The sequence below is a fragment of the Mesocricetus auratus genome, unplaced genomic scaffold (assembly GCF_017639785.1).
Source record: "Mesocricetus auratus isolate SY011 unplaced genomic scaffold, BCM_Maur_2.0 Super-Scaffold_100007, whole genome shotgun sequence".
In the NCBI taxonomy this organism is placed as follows: domain Eukaryota; kingdom Metazoa; phylum Chordata; class Mammalia; order Rodentia; family Cricetidae; genus Mesocricetus; species Mesocricetus auratus.
In genome coordinates this window covers 93,543,197-93,562,885 of record NW_024429191.1, presented here as the reverse complement: position 1 = coordinate 93,562,885, position 19,689 = coordinate 93,543,197, and the positions used below count along the sequence as shown (strand labels likewise).

At 56.1% G+C, this 19,689-nt stretch overlaps 1 protein-coding gene across 3 annotated transcripts in view; it reads left to right on the top strand.

Moving 5' to 3' along the window:
• The first annotated feature begins 486 nt into the window (after positions 1–486).
• Positions 487–19,689, top strand: part of Rhbdf2 (rhomboid 5 homolog 2) — a 28,486-nt gene continuing 9,283 nt past the window's right edge. Inside the window, exons 1-3 of one of the 3 annotated variants that reach the window (XM_005069881.4) lie at positions 487–603; positions 14,329–14,472; positions 19,244–19,400. In XM_005069881.4, the coding sequence (XP_005069938.1) occupies positions 19,257–19,400 (144 nt within the window). In that variant the 5' untranslated portion in view covers positions 487–603; positions 14,329–14,472; positions 19,244–19,256. Of the gene's footprint in view, positions 604–1,019; positions 1,044–12,605; positions 12,684–14,328; positions 14,473–19,243; positions 19,401–19,689 lie in introns of those variants that run through there. The other 2 variants (XM_040750089.1, XM_040750088.1) reach the window with 2 other exon arrangements.

The window sequence follows — 19,689 nt, the reverse complement described above, 5'->3', positions numbered from 1 at the left end:
GACTAAGCCCCTCTAACTGCTCTGTGTTTAGTGCTCTGTGTTTAGTTAAGGGGATGAGACCCAGCTTCCAGCAAGACCTGGTCTGGCCTTGAAGGCCTGAGGAGAGGTCGTTCCATGGCAGAGAGGGGCAAAGAGAAAACCAAAGACTCCCTGGAGGAGGGAGCTGCAGCGACTGGGCAGCCCGGAAAGATGCAAGCCGAGGCTCCTGGAGGGGAGACTGGGTGGTTTTTGTTTGGTCGGGTTTTTTTTGGGGGGGGAGCTATGTGTGTGTGTGCGCGCGCGTGTGCGTGTGTTGCTGGGGATGGAACCTAAGATCTGTATGCTAGGCAAGGGCTTATGTGTGACCTTAAGTAGAGTATAAAGAACCTAACAGAGGCCCTCCAAGGCCGAGGCCGTGGGTCGACCACGCCCCTCTGAGTCCCCGCCCACACACCAAGAAGCCCCACCCCTACCAGGGCCCGCCCACCCCAGACCCCGCCCCTGCGCCCTAGCGCAGGTAGGGAAGAGGCGGAGCGCCGGCGCCCAGCCTTGGTGGAGCCACCGCCCAGCCTTGGTGCCCGCTCTGCTCGCTGCAGCTTCCCGGGACGCGGGGGACTCTGAGAGGTGAGCGCGGGGCACTGGGCGCGACGGAGCTCGGGTCCACTAGGCCGTGGGTGTCTGGGGAGTCCCGGAGCTGCCCGGAACGGCCGCGGGGAGGGTCGGGGGGCTGCGCGCCCTGCGGAGCGCCCTAGAGGCCGAAGCTGGACTCTGTGCCCGCTGGGCCGCTGGATCCCACCCGCAGATCCTTGGCCTCACCCGGACCAGGACGCCTAAGGGCTTCCCCCGGGCCACGGTCACCAGATGTCCCGGCGCGTGGTGTGCGCTAAAAAGTTTAAAAGCCCGGGGAGGAAGAGGGCACTGCCTAGTGTTGGAACGTGCGGCCCCGCCTTCCACCCAGAAATCCCTTTTAGACTTTCTTAAGACTCTGCTCCCCTTTCTCCCGGCTGAACTCCCGGAGCCCGGGGCTTAAGTTTGTGCGTGGAGCGTCGCCGAGGTGGAAACAGGTGCGGGGGGTGGGGGTGAGGGGAGGGAGGTTCACGCCATCAGAGTGGACCGAAGCGCAGAGACTGTATTCCGGAATAATCCTGGTTTATGGACCGAAGGGTTTGGGGAGTTGGGTCCAGCTGATGTTTCTGCATTGGGTTAAAGGTTAGGGAGCTGTAGGAGCTCTAGGATCTGTAGGGCCCAGGCCTCTGCCTCCTCCCCAGGGCACAGAAGGAACCCAGGGCCATGCCTTGACCGAGCTCCAGGAAATACTGAGCTGGGAGTCTGTAGGATTGGGGCTTACAGAGCGAAGGTGATGTGTATCTGAGGGATTGCCCAAGTGGAGTGTCAGCTGTTCCTCAACCGGCTAGGTTGGGGGTTCCAGCGCGCGCGCGCGCGCGTGTGTGTGTGTGTGTGTGTGTGTGTGTGTGTGTGTGTGTGTCTGTCTGTCTGTCTGTCTGTCTGTCTGTCTGAGATCTGCTGGTGGAATCGAGTCCTCAGTGTCTGTGTTGTGCTGTTGTGACTCTGTAGGTGGGGGAGATGAAACTTGGTTTTGAGCAGGGGTTCTCATTAGGGGCACTTTTGCCTGCTAAGGATATTTGCCAATGCCTGCAGACATTTTAGCTAGCACTCACTAATCAGGAAGGAAACACATGTTGTTGCTAGGATGTTGTGGATGAGACCTAGGATTCCTACAGTACACAGGCCAGCCCCACAGCACAGAATTGGGCCCCAAAAGTCAACACTGAGAAACTGTACTGTAACCGGGTCCATCGGGGTACTGCTTGTGAACTCCTCGCCCTGCCTCAGTTTCCCCAGGGGCTGTGAGAAGAACCGGGACAAATCTAAATGAGGTGAGAGGGAGGTAAGGGAGGTGTGAGGGCAGTCTTTGCCCCGCAAGTGTCCTGCATGGGTGCTACAAGTCTGTCTTTTGCCTGCTGGCTCCTGGCCCCTTGGAGGAGGAGCTGGGAACAGGAGCCCTTTCAGAGCACAGGCCTGGAGCACTGCATCCAGGATAGCTTTGCACACAGGGTAAGCCCAGGGCGAGCCAGAGTAACCCTTGAGCTCACATACCCCTGGAGACGGAGGAAGGGCAGGACCAAGCTCTGCTCCCACAATTTCCCAAAGCTGGACAGGCTGAGGCCCCATGGATGGGTGATGCCATGTGACCCACTGGAATTTTCCTTCTGAACACAGAACTAACTCTTCTGGTTATTTACACCAGGAAAACATCATCCAGGGAGTAACGGGTCTCCTAACTCCCCGTGGCTACCCGCTCTTTCCTTCCAGCTTGCCTCTGTGGTGTTGCGAATCCTGGTCAGGTTGGACTCGGGCCCTGTAGTATTTGCTGTGAGGCAGTGTAGGATGGAAATCTGTTAAAACCATTCTAACGGAGCCCCAGAGGGATGGCCAAAAGCTGTTGTGATGGGCTCCTGGCTCCTAGCTCTCTGGGAATGGGGGTGGAGGGCGGTGCTGGCTAGGTAGGGCAGGGCCAGAAGAGGCAGCCGGATCCTTTCCCCAGCCGCGAACATTTCCGTCTCTCCTCGTCCTGTTTTAGACTTCTAGCTTGGGAGCCCTGGTGGGGTGAGAGGCAGAGGACCTTAGACTGCTTGGTTGGTCTTTACCATAGAAGCCTGCTGTGCCACCAGACCTGGCAGTGTGTGCTTTGAAATCCCAGCACTGGAGCTTGTCACCCTCAGTCACCGAGTGAGTTTGAGCCCATTCTGGGCTGTATGAGAGACCCTGTCTCAAAATATTAGCCAAAGACCAGACCTTTTCAACTGGATATAGCTAGAGTAGTCACCCCCTGCCCCCATGTACGTGCCTCGGAAGGCAGAGAGCTAAGCACCCAGACTTCCTCAAAGCCACCTACCCCAGAGCCTTGCTCCTTCTGTTCAGTGACCCCCCCCAACACCTTGTATACACTCTGCTGCCTGGGAAGGAGGCTTCTGAAAGAGCAGGGGTAAATCACGTCAGGGAGCTCAGGAGGAACCCTGGGCTCTTAGGCCCGCTTTGGGCTCACTGATACATTTCCTGTGCCCTGAACTGTGGACACTGCCTTAGTGTGTGCGCATGCGAGTGCATGTGTGTGTGTGCGTGTGTGTGCGTGTGTGTGTGTGTGTGGTGTGTCTCCTGCAGTGTATAGTGTGTGTGTATGTGTGTGTGTGTAGTGTGTGTATGTGTGGTGTGTGCCGTGTGTGTAGTATGTGTGTGCAGTGTGTATAGTTTGCGGTGTGTGTGTAGTATGTGCATTTGTGTGTGCATGTTTGTGTGTAGTGTGCGTGCGTGCGTGCATGTGTGTGTGTGTGTGTGTGTGGTGTGCGGTGTGTCTCCTGCACATATGTCTGTGCAGCTTGTGTATGTTTGATGCTTGATGAAGCCTGAAGAAGGTGTTGGGTCCCCTGGAACTGGATTTGCAGGTGGTTGGGAGCTGCCATGTGGGTGCTGGGAGTTGAACCCAGGTCCTCTGAACAGCAGACGGTGCTATTAGCTGTTGAACTGTCTCTCCAGCTCTATTACTTGTGCAAACTGTGTCCCAGACAGGCACCAGATGACAGCAGGAAAAAGTCAAAGTGTGTGTGCTTGTCTTCCTGTGACTTGATGCTGTCCTCTGGGCCTGAGTCCGCTCACACATCGTATGGGAGCTGTGTGTTCTCCAAGCAGCTTCCTCCCTCCCCGCCCCCCCAGCCCCAACCCAACCCTTGAGACTCATGGGATCCTGCCTAAGTATTGCCCCATTGCCTGAGGGGATTTCCAAAGTGACCTCACCATCTGCGTTGTTGGGAGCAGCTCCTGGTTTCCTATCCAACTCAGACAGGCTGGGGGAGGAGGGATCAGACTCAGCACTCTTGAGAGCTGGCTGACCTCAGCAGCCAGCACAGCCCTGGGACAGGGACGCTGACAGGGCGGGCAGCTCTTGGCACACGGGCAGCCTCACTTCGAGAGCCAGCCTCGCCTGCCCTGCTGTTGGGAAGAGTGAAGGTTTTTCTAGGACTGCCCCCAAGTATCCTTGGCCTCCCCAGGCAGCAGGCACACGGGAGGAAAAGCCTTCTCCTCCTCTTCTGGGAGCTATGGGGAGTTGCTGGGTGTCACCTCCCTTGACCAGATTTAGCCAGGGGCCCCAGGTGCAAGCATTTGGGGTTCAAAGGCTGCTGGAAGGCAGTTTCTGTTCGTCCGCGCCCCCCCCCCGCGTGCACGCACGTGCACACACACACACATACACATACACACACGTAGTGGTTTGAGCCAGGTGAGTGTTGGCAGGGTGTGAGACAGACACCACCGGCCAGAAGAGCAGGTGATCCCAAGCTCAAGGACCAGGAGGCAATCTGTTGGAGCAGCAGACTCGGGTGTGTGAGAGCGCTCGGTGGGTCGCCTGTGCCTCAGTTTCTCCAGATGTACAGTGGAGGGCAGAGGTGGGGATTCTTCAGCCTGGCTGTGGCTGTGGCGGGGACGCTGAAGTGAGCCGTCAACCACACTCCTGAGATTACTTGTGTTCGGAGAGAGGTTGCTGTGCGTGACACAGATTTGCGTCTTTGGAGAGACCCTGCTTTGCAGACTACCGGGGAGTCAGATGAGAAGGCACACCCAGATCTTCTGAACCCTAAAAAGAGCTGTGTCTGGGGCAGAGAACCCTTGGCTGGGGTGTGCTGCAGAGCCCTGTTCCTCTGCCCAATAGGTGGCCACTGAAGCCATGTCCACAGTATCCCAGCCAGTGCGGGGAAGCTGGCTGCCTCCCCCACCCCCGGCCTGGCACAGGGTGCCTTTTCCCTCTCCGGGTGGGTCCCTAAAGGGTGGGGAATCTGCCGTGGGATTCTGGGTAGAAGCAGGTCTGGAAACTGAAGGCTCAGCTGAGGCCTGAGGGACTTTATCAGCCGGGTGGCATAATGACAGCCGCCTCAGCCCTGCCTCAGTTAATGAGATAATGTTTGTGAAAGCCCTGATAAGCCGAGAAGTGCTCCCCAAGAAGTAGGTGTTGCCACTCAGGCACCTGCACTGGATGGCGGAGGAGGGGTTCATGAGCCAAAGGTCTTGGCACTCAGTCTGCTCAGAGAGAACTGCCACTCCAGACAGGTCCCTTTGCCGCGAGGCATTTCGGGTTCCAAGAGCGGTAGGGTGAAGAACAGAGCACTGGCTGTTCTTGCAGAAGACCTGGGTTCAATTCCCAGCAGCCACACGGTGGCTTGCAACTGTCTATAATTCTATTTCCAAGGGACCCAACACCCTCCCCTAGCCTCCACAAGCGCTGTGTGTACCTGACGTACAGACATACACGCAGATAAAACACCCATACACACACAGAAAAAAAGAATAATAAAAGTAAATCTTTAAAAAAAAAACTCGCCGGGTGGCAGAGGTGCACGCCTTTAATCCCAGCACTTGGGAGGCAGAGGCAGGTGGATCTTAGTGAGTTCGAGGCCAGCCTGGTCTACACAGTGAGTTCCAGGTTAGCCAGGGCTACACAGAGAAACCCTGTCCAGAAAACCAAAGCAACAAAGCAAAATAAATAAATAAATCGGACCCTAGCAGACTACAGCCTCACCATTTCCTGACTATGGGATCTAGATCTGAGCCTTGGTTTTTGTTTTCCCACCGGTCAGGAAGAACCCTGACCCGTGTCTCATATGTGGACCACAAGGGCCAGGGTGGTAAAGCTCGGGTAGAGGGGGAAAAGCCCTCAGTTAGCTGCTGGTTGTGCATCAGGCACTGTGTGTACAGGATCTGCCATCCTTGTAATGAATGTCACCTCACCTCACAGCAGAGGAAACTGTGGCAGGGTGGCCAGGCCACCTGTGAGCCCTGACTTGGATCGCCAGCGCGCCTCATTCTTCAGCGTTAGAGTCCTGCACTGCCCCAAAGGGAGGCGGAGCATGGTGGGCAGGTGGCATTGAAGGTCCACCTGCTGTGGGCGAAACTCGGATTGCCCTGTGTCTAAGTGCCCTGAATCCCTGGTACCCATTTGTGTCTGGGGCTAGCATCTTCCTGGGGAAGTAGGGTGCCTCGGGGCAGAGTTCTGGGGAATCAAGTTTATTAGCTTCTTAATAACAGTTTACAAGCTGAAAAGTGTCTGGCTGGCATATTCCCTGTGGAGGGGCTCCTAGCCTGCAGAAGCAGATCTGGGCAGGGTGCCCAGGGAGCTGGCTTGAGGACAACAGCGTAGGGCAACCCACAATCCTTTGTCACTTTTGAGTGCCCACGCCTGGCCTGGTCACCTTCTGTTTCTTGCTGAATGACCCTGGACAAGGGCTGTAGGATAGGGTGAGACTTTGTCCCTTAGTGGAACATGCTGTGTGATAGTTGAGCCCTGGTTATTGGTGACAGAGACACCCAGGTCTCAGACTGGGCGGGCAGGGGGCTATACTACATAACAACAAATTAAGTTCAGAGATGTTAAGTGGCTTCCTCGAGATCACACAGCAGAGCTGGGCCAGTGACGTCACCCCGCCCCCCCCCCCCTCAGTCAGGCAGTTGCTTCATCTGCAGGCACACTCCAATATGGCAGGTGGAAACTGGGTGGGCGATGGGTTTGCAGATATCAGACACGCCCAGCTGTGTGCATGCGGTGGTCACACCTTGGTGTCAGGGAACCCCAGAGAAGTAAAATGCCCCGGCATGTCTCTTCTGGTTTTGAAGAGCAATGAAAACCCAGTTCCCAGCAGCCAAGGTTCCCATGACGAGCAGATCTTCCGGACCGGACCGGAGCAAGCTCATCTTGATGTGGTGGCCAGTATTGAACGCTCTCTCTGTGGGGGCTGTCCTGGTCTCTGCCCCCTCCCGGGCAGAGTAGGGCAGAATATACAGTCTTAGGAGGTCAGACTGCTGGACAAGCATCCTAGAACCCAGCTACCCATTTGCTGTCTTTGTACTGTCCCCTAAGGCTGTCGGTAGTCAGCATCCCAGCCTGCAGCCCTGCGACCTGCTGCCGCTTGCCCGGGGCGTGATAGGACTCTGCCCTAGGTTCTGATCCAGGAACCTGCATCTTCACTCTATTGCTAGAGGGGGCCAGCAGCTTCTAGAGGAGCTGGGCACTCCAGGCTGCATACCCATTTCCCAGTATGTTAGCTCTGTGTGTGTGAGTGTGAGAGAGAGAGATTCCAGACTGTATACCCATTTCCCAGTATGATAGCAGTGTGTGTGTGTGTGTGTGTGTGTGTGTTTCTAAGCTGCATATCCATTTTCCAGTATGTTAGCTCTGTGTGTGTGTGTGTGTGTGTGTGTGTGTGTGTGATTATGTGTGTATGTGATTCCAGGCTGCATACCCATTTCCCAGTATGTTAGCTCTGTGTGCGTGTGTGTGATTTTGTGTGTGTGTGATTTTGTGTGTGTGTATGTGATTCCAGGCTGCATACCCATTTCCCAGTACGTTAGCTGTGTGTGTGTGTGTGTGTGTGTGTGTGTGTGTGTGTGTGTGTTGCTGTAATGGAATCCAAGCCCTGTACACACCAAGCAAGCTTTGTATCACTGAGCTACACTCATGCCCATTTGTTGCCGCACCTAGAGCCTGCCCCCCCCCCCAGCCTGCTCCTGCCTGGCTAGCTGGCTAGTGGGTCAGCGCAAGCCCAGAGAGATGGGGGGCAGAGGGGAAGATAAGGCGAGCGGGCGCCACACCTACGCATTGCGCTGTCACACTTAACGTTCTGCCGTTGGCAGCTCCTGGAACCCAGCACCCGCTTCCCGTGTCTGTGGTGGGCTGTGACACCCAGGTTGCTCTAATTAGGTCAGAGGGAGCCCAGAGCTTAGGGTCTGATGAGGGGAACCCCAAAGAAGTCAGCAGGTTGCCAAGTCCTTGAACGTGCTCCTGCAGGTCTGGTCTTGTGAAATGAGTTTGGTGCAAGCCCTGGGAAGGGAAGGGGAGGGGTAAGTGGGGGCTCCGTGGTTGGGGGGGGAGGCCTGCTGCTTGGGAGAGCCGTGCAGGGCGCGAACCCACGAAACCATTTTTTCTTCTTTTGTGGGTGGCCACCAGGCAGGCGCAGGCCAGCGGGCGTCTGCTGACTTAGTGCTACCACCTGCTGCTCTAGGACCAAAGCTCTGGGGGAAGAGGAGCTGAGGGCTCTCTCCTCCTTTCTCTGTGGTCCTTGCCGCCTCCCGCCAGACCATGCATCCTGCCCCCACCCCCAATCTGTCCCTCACGTCAGCCTTTCAACATTGCTGCCTTTGACTCCATCACCACTGCCTCTTACCAGGGTCAGGAGATGCTCAACAGTGAGTCACTAGCTGTGTGGGACCAATTGGAGACTTCTCAGGTGGCAGCTGTCTTCCACGGGCTGTCCCTTCGGGACCATCGGGGCGGGAGAACTTTGGGAGGTCAGCGACAGTAGCTTTTTTTAACGGGGGATTGCGGCAGCGGAGGGTTCCGCTTCCTCTCTGTATCTTTCTAAAAACTCAGAGGTTCCCGCCAGGGCCCCCCCAACCCCCAGGGAAGGTGCAGTTTTGGTTTCTGTGGCAGGGAAACCAGCTGGGGCCAGAAGCTGCTTCCTTGCCCCCAGCCCTCACTGTCATCATCTGTGACTCAGCAGGGACCTGGCTTGTGGTCGGCCTGCCCCCACTCCCTTCTCCTCTGCCTGCTCCAAGACTTGTCAACAGCCCAGAGCTGGACCGGGCTTCTGGGCCAGGTGTGGGTGACTTACGTTCTCTGTTTAGGTGACTTGTAATTGTCCCCTTTGGTCATATTCAGTGGTGAATAGGGTCTTCCTTCTCTCCCTGGAAGGGAGGGGGCTACTCGCTTCCTGTCCATCAGCCCCTCCCTCTGTCCCCATTTCTGGCCATAAGTGGCCTTGGCTCTTCCATTAGGCTCCCACTCCTTTGGGGACACCCGCTGTCAAGCCACCTTAATGCCCTGGCTCCTCAATCTACCGAGCTTAAGGGAGCGGGGAGTTTATTAATAAGAGTGTTGGGAAGACTAGGGGAAGGGACTTAGGTCAGACCTGAGGGTCCAAGTGGACCCTCTCCTGGAACAGAGTGGGACGACACCAATGTCACCTGCATGTTAAGGGAGGGGCACCCTGCCCAGTGTGGTTGGGGGAGCACTTGCCTACCATGCTACCATGCCTGGGTTGGACCTGCCTCATTTGGGAGTGGCCAGGCCCCACCCTTTGTGGGGAAACCAGATTCTCTGGGCATTCCGGGCAGTTTGTGAGTCTGTGTTTCTGTGTGCCTAATCCGGGCCACCACCACTGACTGGGTGGTGCCATCGGAAGGACCACGGGAGAGCATGCTGACCCCGGTGGAGGACATGAAGGCCATCTACCAAGGGCACCTGGGGCGAGCTCAGTGTGGCTCTGCATTCTTCCTCTGTGTCTGCCCTGCCCCCTACCCCTGCTGGATACCACTGTAAAGGAAGAGGAAACAGGGACCCACCCTCAACCCTGGCTGTTACATCCAAGCCCATCTCTGGGGCCCCGGCTGGAGACTTTTTTGTAGGGAAGGCTTCTCCCTAGAAGTTAGACCAGGACCCAGGTGGCCGAGGCCACAGCCCTCGCCTTGGCCCCCTCCTCCCACACCCATGGGCGGCGAGCCTGGGGTCTTGGAGAGCTCAGCGGATGTGACTGTGGGCAAGAGGAAGCTTGCTCCCAGGATGTCACAATTTCCTTTGCAGTGAACTAGCACTGCTGGGGGCGGGAGATAAGTGGCTGGTAGGGCGGCTCCTGCCTTTTTTTTTTTTTTTAACCTAGCCTCTGTGGCTTGTCATGGACGCAGGTCACACAGGAGCCTAGAGTGAATCTGCCCATCCCCACTGATGTGCCAGGCGGTCCTGGGAAGCGTTGGGCTCACCCCTACACAGGTTGGGCCAGAACGGAGCAGGAGAAGTTCTGGGAGGGAGAAAGTGGTAGAGAAAACCTTCATTATCTGGGCTGCCCGTGGTCGGGTCTGAGTTGTCACCTTGTCTAAATGCCAGTGAGCAGAGAGGGAGCCTGAGCATCCACGGGGACTCAGCTCCTTATGGCCCATCGTTCGAGGCCTGGTGCTGCCCTTACAGGTGATGGTAGAGGCTTTCCTGGCATGGGGCTCCTTGCCCGCCCCACCCCGCCCCGCCCCGCCATCAAACTTTAAGATTGTCCCAGAGGTTGTGGACTTCCCTGGTCCTGTGGCCACAGTCATGTCTGCCTTTTCCATCTGGAGATTAACACAGACAGCAGCACGGGGAGGGGGGGGCAGGAGGGCTCCTGGGTGTCTATTGGGGTCCCCAGCTGGAGTGGCTTGGCCTCTGAGGGCAGCTTCTCAGAAGGGAGAAAGAGTATTTATGGCTAGCCAGGGAAGCAGGCTGATGGGCCTTGTCCTCAGCCAGCACCCTGAAGCCTCCATCCAAGCCCTGCAGTGGGACAGGACAAGGTGAGTGACCTCTGGAGCCAGCTGCAGGGTTTGAGAGAGGGCCGCTGCCCAGCCTCTGTGCAGACCCGCCTCGTCCCCAGCCGTAGACCCCTACCCGCTGCAGACTCCTCCAGTTAGGACTCCATGGGGACTGACTGGGTCGGAGGGTAGAGTAGGAGACAACTGCTGTCAGAGCCTCGGGATGCGGCGAGAGCAGGTAGTCGCGAGGCAGGCTTCCTGGAGGGGACGCTCCTTAAAGAAGCAGTGGGGGGACGCGGCGGCTGTGCCCGGGGTGCTGGCAGGGCAGCCGGTGCTGAGGGCAGGGTGGTGTGCAGCAGCCCCGGGGGTCACACAGGTCCTGACCTTGGACATGCTGCCCAGCCGTACCATCACCCTGAGTCTGAGCAGCAAGGTATCTGAGATGAAGAATGGTTCATTTTCCGGGTTAAGTCTCCTCAATAGACTTTCATGGTCTGTGTTGCCGCTGGAGGCCACGTTGGGTATCCGTGGCCTGTGCTGCTGCTGGAGGCCACGTTGGGTATCCCTGGCCTGTGTTGCCGCTGGAAACCACGCTGATGTCTGTGATCCTTGCAGCCATGGAAAACCATGTGGCAGGTCATGACCTGTGCTCCACCGGCTGCTGTGGGCACGGAAATGTCTTGCCGTGGTTTTGATGCCTGCAGACTCACAACTGAGAATGAAAGTCATCAAAGGCTCCTGTGACTCCCTTTCCCCCAACCCCCACAAAACAGTTCGGACACAAATCTGTTGAAGGGACTTTTTAAAAATTGTGATAAAGGTTTAATAGTACAAAGAAACTTACATTTTGACCAGGTGTGGGTGGCACACACCTTTAATCCCAGCACTCAGGACGCTGAGGCAGGTGAATCCCTGTGAGTTCAAGGCCAGCCGGGTCTACAGAGCGAGTTCCAGAACAGCTGTGGTTACACAGAGAAACCCTGTCTAATGACAGACAGAAATCCGATAACGATGCTGAAGTGTAATCTTCACAGTTGATGGCTTCTGGTGGAGGAAAGACTCGGTTTTCCTTAAGGGGCTGGCCACTGGCAGTTTCACCATGCTCCAATAAATATGTGTGCAACACAAATTAGACTTGGTGGGGCTTGGGAGGGGAGGGTGCACGGTGGGAGTGTGAACCTAGAAGGAAGGGGAAGTGAGCGTGATCGGGGTGCTGCCTGCCCCTCCCCATCGGTGCCAGTTTCCCAGGGTAAGGCCCGCCTGATGCCCTCTCCCTGACCCCTGGTCCCAGATGATCGCCAAGTTGAGGAGCTTCTGTGTAGAGGCCCCAGGTGAGGCTGTTGTCCTGGAGTTAAACCCAAGCAGTGTCCTCACGTGGCTGCCAGTGCTCCCCAGAGTCTGCCAGTCCAACCCCCATCGTCTTCCATCTGTGGTCTCAGGCTCAGGGACAAGACTCCTGACACCTTGGGCGGTGGAGCCAACCCTGAGGTGATTGGTCCCACTTGAAGAAGCAGTAAGTCCTGGGCCAGCCCTGCCTCCGCTCTTCAAAGCTCCCCTCCCCACCCAGTGCTCTGCCCCTGCCATGTGGAGAGTTTTACAGCCTCAGTACAGAATGCAGAGGTAGGAGGCCCTGCAGGTGGGAGCAGATGGGGGCCCAGAGCAGCCCCCCCGCTTCCCGTTCACCCACAGTAGCCTCTGGGCAGCAGAGGCTCTGCCAGTCATGCTTTGAAAATCACGAGGGCGCGAGACCATGATTCCTTCCGTGGATGGCTCTCTGGCCCCATCATGAGAATCTTCCAGCCCCAAGTGTACCCTGGAAAAGAGGTTGCCAGACTCCCAAGGCGGCCTCACACCTACTGTTTGATGACTTGACTCTCAGCTGCACCCTGCTGTGTGAGCTCGAGTAAGTTAATCAACCCCTCTGAACCTCCACTGCCCACCTACAAATCAGAAGTAATTATGTCCCTCTTAGAAGACGTTTTGAGGGACAGTGCTTGTGGTGGGCTGGGCCAGGCCTGGCACATGTGGCACGAATCTTTCCCAGACACTGTGACATTTCCCGGTAGCTCCTGGGGCTTACTCCAAGGAAGGTTCCAGGTACTCCTCAGCCTTGTTTGTAATATGTGCCCAAACAAAGCTTCCTAAAACACAGACACCGTGGTTAATGCTGTGTCATGTTGTGTGGATTTTACGTCAGTAAAAACAACACACACGGCAAAACAGGTCCCTGTTGCTTGAGTACTGTCCTAGTATCGGGCCGACTAATGGAAAACAAATGTTTTTATTTGTAGTGCCGGAGTTGAATCAAGACTGGTATATACGGCGGGCGCCATACCTCTGAGCCACAGCCTCCCCCCTTCTTCTCTTTCTCTGTGCGTACTCGCCTGTCGGCGGGGTGTGTTTATGGGGTGTGTCTGTCGTGGCATGTGTGGATGGAGGTCAGAAAACAGCCTTGGAAGTCAGCCCTCACCTTCTGCCTTGTTTGAGGCAGGATCTCTTTTGTCTGCTGTGTACACCAGGCTGCCTGACCCTCAGGCATCTGAAGGCCCCCTGCCTCCGCCTCCTGTCCTGATGGGGGATCCTGGGATACAGGAGCTGTTGCTGTTGGCTCCGCATGGGTTCCTCACGCTTGTGCGGCAAGCATTGTATCGATTCTCATCCCTGGCCCCAGACTCAGCCCTGTTTGCTGTGTGCGTGCGTGCGTGCGTCTGTCTGTCTGTCTTTGTCTGTCTGTCTGTGTGCCTGTGTGTCTATGTGTGTGTGTGTGATGAGCCTTTACCTGCCAAAGGACAACCTTGGGTGTCATTCCTCAGGGACCACATACCTTTTTTGTTTTTAGACAAGGTCTCTCCCTCCCTCCCTCTCTCTCTCTCTCTCTCTCTCTCTCTCTCTCTCTCTCTCTCTCTCTCTCTCTCTCTCTCTCTCTCTCTCTCTCTCACTACCTTGGAACATGACCAAGTAGGCGAGGCTAGCTGGCCAACAAGCCCCACGGATCTCTTCCTGCCTCCACTGATCCAGGGCTGAGACTATAGATCCCATGCTTCCATGCCCAGCTCATGTCTCCACGCGTGGATGGAAAGCACTTTAGGACTGAGCCTGTCCCCCCACCCCAGCAGTAAATCTTAGTAGGGTTAGGTAGATGCCGTTGGGGCTGGAGAAATGGCTCGGTGGTTCCCTTCCCAGCAGCCACACCGAGGCTATCTGTAACTCCAGTTCCAGGGCATCCAAAGCCCCTTTGTGGCCTCTGGGCACCGGGCATTCACGCGGCGCACAGGCAAACATGAAGGCAAAACACCCCACACATATTTCTCAAAAGTGCTTGCCACACAAGCCTGAGAGCCTAAGTTTGATCCCAAGTGCCAACAATGGAGGAGAGATTAAATTATTTTTTTAATCCAGCAATTCTTGGACTTGTGAATTAAAGTCCTAGTGAGCAGGGAGCAGTGGCACATACCTATAATCCCCACACTCAGAAGACAGAGAGCAGAAAGACCAGGAGTTCAAGGCCAACCTAGACTGCATGAGACCTTATCTCTAAAGGATAAAATACCCTTATATTTTATCTTTTATTATTATTATTATTATTGGTTTTTCGAGACAGGGTTTCTCTGTGGCTTTGGAGGCTGTCCTGAAACTCGCTCTTGTAGACCAGGCTGGCCTCTAACTCACAGAGATCCGCCTGCCTCTGCCTCTGCCTCCCGAGTGCTGGGACTAAAGGTGTGCGCCACCACCGCCTGGCTTAAAAGACCCTTTTAAAATAACATTAAAAACAGGATAGAGGCAGACCCTCATGCCTGGCTCCACTTAAGCCCTGGGCCAGACCTTGTCTGAGTGGTTGGTGGTAGGTTAGTACCCTGCCGAGTTCAGTGGCCACATGGACCTTGACAGGGCCAGCGCTATGAAAGGTCCTCACTCTGGGACTCCTCCTGCCCCTCCTGTGGGAAGCGGGGGAGGTCAGGAAAATGGGATGATTTGGAGTTGGCCCGTCCCCTCTAACCTGCCCTTCTGTTCTCACAGGTTGGCTGCTAAGACAGCTGTCCTGGCTGACGTACAGCCGTCTGTCACTCCGTCTGTCCACCGCGGCCCCAGGAGTGTCCATAGAACAAGGAAAGGGTAGACTATGGTGTAAGAAGGAGCAGCGGGCCCTGCGCACTTCTGAAGGTAGGAAGCTGGTGGCTGGCCGGGCGGTGTCAGGATGGGCGGCCTCAGGCACCCCTGCTTGTTTGGTTTAGAGGACAATCCACTCATCTTCAGAGATGAACACATGCCTGGAGCGGGGGGGGGCTGGGGGGGCTGGGGCTGCTCAGGCAGCTGCACATGCCTGGGGGGGGGGCTGGGGCTGCTCAGGCAGCTGGAGAGAGTGCCTTGAGAAAATGGCATCCACCTGAGCCAGAAGGTTCTCTTTGCATGTGATGGTCAGGGATCAGAGGGGTGTGGGATGTGTGCAGGCTGAGACCCAGCATCCACGGAACCCAGGACCTGCACGTGCCAGACCTCACAACTATCTCTAGCGCCGTTTAGTTTTCTTTTTATGTTTGGAGATAGGGCACGCCTTTAGTCCCAGCACTCGGGAGGCAGAGGCAGGTGGATCTCTGTGAGTTAGAGGCCAGCCTGGTCTACAAGAGCTAGTTCCAGGACAGCCTCCAAAGCCACAGAGAAACCCTGTCTTGATAAAACAAAAAACAAAAAAAAAAAAGAGGGCTTTGCTGTGTAGCCCTGGCTAGCCCTGAACTTACAGCAATCCTCCTGTCTCAGCCTCCCAAATGCTGGGATTACAGACGTGTGCCGCCATGCCTGGCTTTTTTCTTTTCTTTTTTCTTATTTTTATTTCATGTACATTGGTGTTTTTGTCTGCATGAGGATGTCAGATCCCCTGGAACTGGCATTAAAGACAGTTGTGAACTGCCATGTGGGTGCTGGGAATTGAACCCCGGTCCTCTGGAAGAGCAGGCAGTGCTCCTAACCACTGAGCCAACTCCCCAGCCCTCTTTTTTTTTTTTAATTGGTGTGTCTGTGCGTGTATATGCTGTGTGTGCAGGTGCCTGTGGAAGTCAGAAGGCATTGGATTGGCTGGAACTGGGATTATAGACTATTGTGAGCCACCTGAATTGGGTGCTGGGAACTGAACTCAGGTCCTCCGGAAGAGCAGCCGGTGTTCTTAACCACGGAGCCATCTCTCTGCGCTCTCTCTCTCTCTCTCTCTCTCTGCTCTCTCTCTCTCTCTCTGCTCTCTCTCCCTCCCTCCCTCTGTCTCTCTCTGTCTCTCCCTCTCTCTCTCCCTCTCTCTCTCTCTCCCTCCCCCCCCTCCTCTTTTTCTTTTAGTGCAGTCTCATATATTGAATCGAATCCTTGAATTCTTTGTGTAGCCCAGGCTGTGCCCCCAACTCTCAGGCTCTCCACGCTTACTTACTTATTCTGTGCGTATGTGTATTTACACACTGCACACACCTCAGTGTGCCTGTGGAGGTCACACACACCTCAGTGTGCCTGTGGAGGTCACACACACCTCAGTGTGCCTGTGGAGGTCACACACACCTCAGTGTGCCTGTGGAGGTCACACACACCTCAGTGTGCCTGTGGAGGTCACACACACCTCAGTGTGCCTGTGGAGGTCACACACACCTCAGTGTGCCTGTGGAGGTCACACACACCTCAGTGTGCCTGTGGAGGTCACACACACCTCAGTGTGCCTGTGGAGGTCAGAGGGCAGTTTATACAAGAGACAACTGTCTCCTTCCACAGTGGGGGTCACGCTGATGTTGCCAAGTCTGATGGCAAGGGTTACCCTTACCCTCTGAACCTCCTCACCAGCCTTGGCTCTAACTCCGGATCCTCCTGCCTCTGCCTCCCGAGTGCTGGGATTACAGATGTGCGCCACCCACTATGCCCCTTCTGAGTGACATCTTCACACAGATAATGCCCTCGAGGTCACGGTCTGTCTCGGCACCTCAGTTCTTCTTTGTGCTGAGCGGGGCATTAAGATGAGGACCCAGTATGAACCTGCCCCATTCTGTCTGTCTGTCCCATCCTCCGTTGCCGGGCATTTGGTGGTTGTCACTGCTTTTTAGCTCTGGTGAACACACTGCTGCGGGCGTTCCTGCAGTGTCCGGGGACAGTGGTGAGGATGTTTTGGGAGTCCCTAGGAGGGAGAATGTGTTATTCTCCTGGTTATACGAGTGAGATCCTGGGTGGCAGAGGCCCAGCCCATCAAGCTGGGGGCACCCACCTCCGGCTGAGGGGCCAGAGTGGCACAGTCAGGTCAAAGCAGGGGGGGGGACAAAAGGGGCCGGGAAGCTTCGTGGAGGAGCTTGGCCTGGAAGAACGGGGCCTCGGAACTGAGCAGGAGCAGAGGATCTTGGCCTGGAAGAACGGGGCCTCGGAACTGAGCAGGGAGAGATAGGCGTGATCGTGATTGTTTTTTTTCTTTTCTTTTTTTTTTGTGGTTTTTCGAGGCAGGGTTTCTCTGTGGCTTTGGAGGCTGTCCTGGAACTCACTTGGTAGTCCAGGCTGGTCTCGAACTCACAGAGATCCGCCTGCCTCTGCCTCCCGAGTGCTGGGATTAAAGGCGTGCGCCACCAACGCCCGGCGTGATTGTTTTTTTTCATCTAAGCTAGGTCCATTGGAAGGGACTGGAGGGCAGCAGATGGAGGGGTGCGGAGGCTGAGGTGAGAGCAGGCTGTGGAGAAGGGCAAAGGTAGGAAGACGGCTGCGGGCCCAGAGAGAGGGCTCGGCGGTCAAGGGCACTGGTTCTCCCAGAGGACCTGGTGTAACTCCCAGCACCCGTGCCGTGGCTTGCAGCTGTCCGTGACTGCAGTCCCAGGGCGTCCATTGTCCTCTTCTGGCCTCCACAGGCACCAGGCATCTGGGTTGCGCATAAAGTACCCACAAGCGAGACACTCATACTCATGGAATAAACCAATTAAAAGTAAACGCTGCCGAGAGCTGGCAGCTGGGGCTCCACGTGGCGGCTGGGGGGCACGGCTCCCCTGCCCTATGCCCATTGTTGCCTCCTGCTGAGCTTCCCAGAGCCACGGGGACGGAAACAGACCATCCAAAGGGAGTGGGGTTCGGTGGCCCAAGCAGGGAAAGTTCCCACCACCTCCTCTATACAGGACCACCTGTCCAGATCCAGTGAACCCCTCAGAGCCCTTGTTCTTCAAGCCAGCCTCTGCGCGTAGTACTTTGGTTTTTTGGGTTTTTTTTTTCGAGGCAGGGTTTCTCTGTATTGTTTTGGAGGCTGTCCTGGAACTCACTCTGTAGACCAGGCTGGTCTCAAACTCACAGAGATCCGCCTGCCTCTGCCTCCCAAGTGCTGGGATTAAAGGCGTGTGCCACCAACGCCCCTGGCGCGCGTAGTACTTTGAGTGTGATACCTTTACACACCCATGCAGTAGTAATCCGCACCAAGCCAAACATCCTGTGTGACCATCTATCAGGAATTGAGTCCTTGCTGTGTTCCATTTAGCGACGGCTTTTCTGGCCTTAAAGATATCGGTCTGTGTGCTCTCCCGGGGAAAGGGGTTCACACCTGACCTGAGAACCTCGGCTGCCTTAAGATCCTCTGCTCCTCGCTGGAGCACAGAGGCTAGCCCCTGCTGGGTCCTTTTGTTCGCTGAGCATGAATCGCCTTTATCGTTAGAATTTTTTGTCACCGTGGAAAAAATAAACAGCAGGGCTGGGGGCGTGGCTCACTCGGAAGAGCGCTTGCCTAGCATGAGTGAGTGGAGCCCTGTGCCTGATCCCCAGCAGACATGGCAGCACACCTGAAATCCCGGCATGTGGGAGGGAGAGGCAGGAGATCTAGGAATTCATGGTCTCTCCTAGAAACACAGCATGGGGCTGGAGAGACATGGCTCAGGGGTTAAGAGCACTGTCTGCTGCTCTTCCAGAGGTCCTGAGTGCAATTCCCAGCAACCACATGCTAGTTCACATGCCTCTGTAATGAGATATGGTGTCCTCTTCTGGTCTAAAGGCAAAACACTGCGTACCCAATTAATTAATTAAACAAGAAACACAGCAAGTTCATGGCTACCTTGGGTTGTAGCCCGCTCCTAAAGGAAAGGAAAAAAAAAAGAGAAATACCAGGCTAGTAGCAGTTTCAATTATCTTTCTCTTCTCTTCTCTTTTTCTAACAGATGTAGCCCAGGATAACCTAGTCCAGGCTACCCTTAAACTCACAATGTTCTCTCCTCAGTCTTCTAAGCCCCGGGATTACAGGCGTGTACTGATCACACAGAGGCATGCTGTGTGGCTGAGGCTGGCCTTGAACTCGTGATCCCAAATGATACTCCATGAGCCTGCTGAGCAGCTAGGATTATGGGTGCTTTCACTTAACTCTGAGGAGGAACTGGGCAGCCTTGGGGGACCTGCATGGTGGGTTTCTCTTTCCTCTGGGTCTTGGGCAGAGCCCCCCACTTCCTGTGCCCGGCAAGGCCTGCTTCCCCAGGAGAAGCACCTGCCCTGCATAGTCGGCCCCTGGTGGCAGCAGCTGGTGCCTGCCCAACGAGCACCAGTTGGCAGTTCGGCGCACTTGGTTGCTTGGAGCATTCCTGTCCGTTGACCGTTCGCAGAGACCAAGGCAGGCTCCTTTGTCCGTGCCCATCCCACGGCCCCTGACCTGTTCTGACCACACCCACCCCTTATCTTTCACCGAAGCAGAGAGACCAGAAAGGGACTGAGGGGGTGGAGGGGGGTCAAGGTCCTCCTCACCCCTGCTAGTCGGAAATGCAAATAAAAGTCAGAAATAGACCCCGAGTTCCGCTACGAGCCCGGGTGTGGCCTAGCCGCTTCTCACTGGAGCTTGGTCTGAGGCCATGTGGGGGCAGGCTAGTGCTGGCCCTGGGCTGCCGGATTCCTCGAGTCCAAGACCCCCAGCCCCCTCAAGTCCTGCCACCTCTACAGGCCTGTGCTGTCCTCCCTGTCTCCCTCCTAGCATCCTGTCCGCCATGGCCTCAGCTGACAAGAATGACAGCAGCCTCTCCGCCGCGTCTGGCAGCCGCCTGCAGAGCCGGAAGCCACCCAACCTGTCCATCACTATCCCACCACCAGAGACCCCGGCGCCCAGCGAGCAGGATGGCATGCTTCCTGAGGTGAGGGACTGGAGGCCACAGGCAACAGAGGGACCCACCCGCTCAGCACCTCCTGGGGGGTTGCGGTTTCCTAGACACACCCATCCATCACGGTCCCACTGGCAGCCCTGCAGCCGCAACACAGCCCAGAGATATCGTAGGGAGCCAGGCTTTGAACTCTGAAACTTTGGGAGCTCTGCTGCCTGGTGGTGGAGGAACAGAGGAACAAAGAACACTGTTTTGAGAAAAGAGCTTGTGGGCAGGCCTAGTCTCTGGTTGTTTACACGTCCCCTCTCCGGCCCTGGCTGGC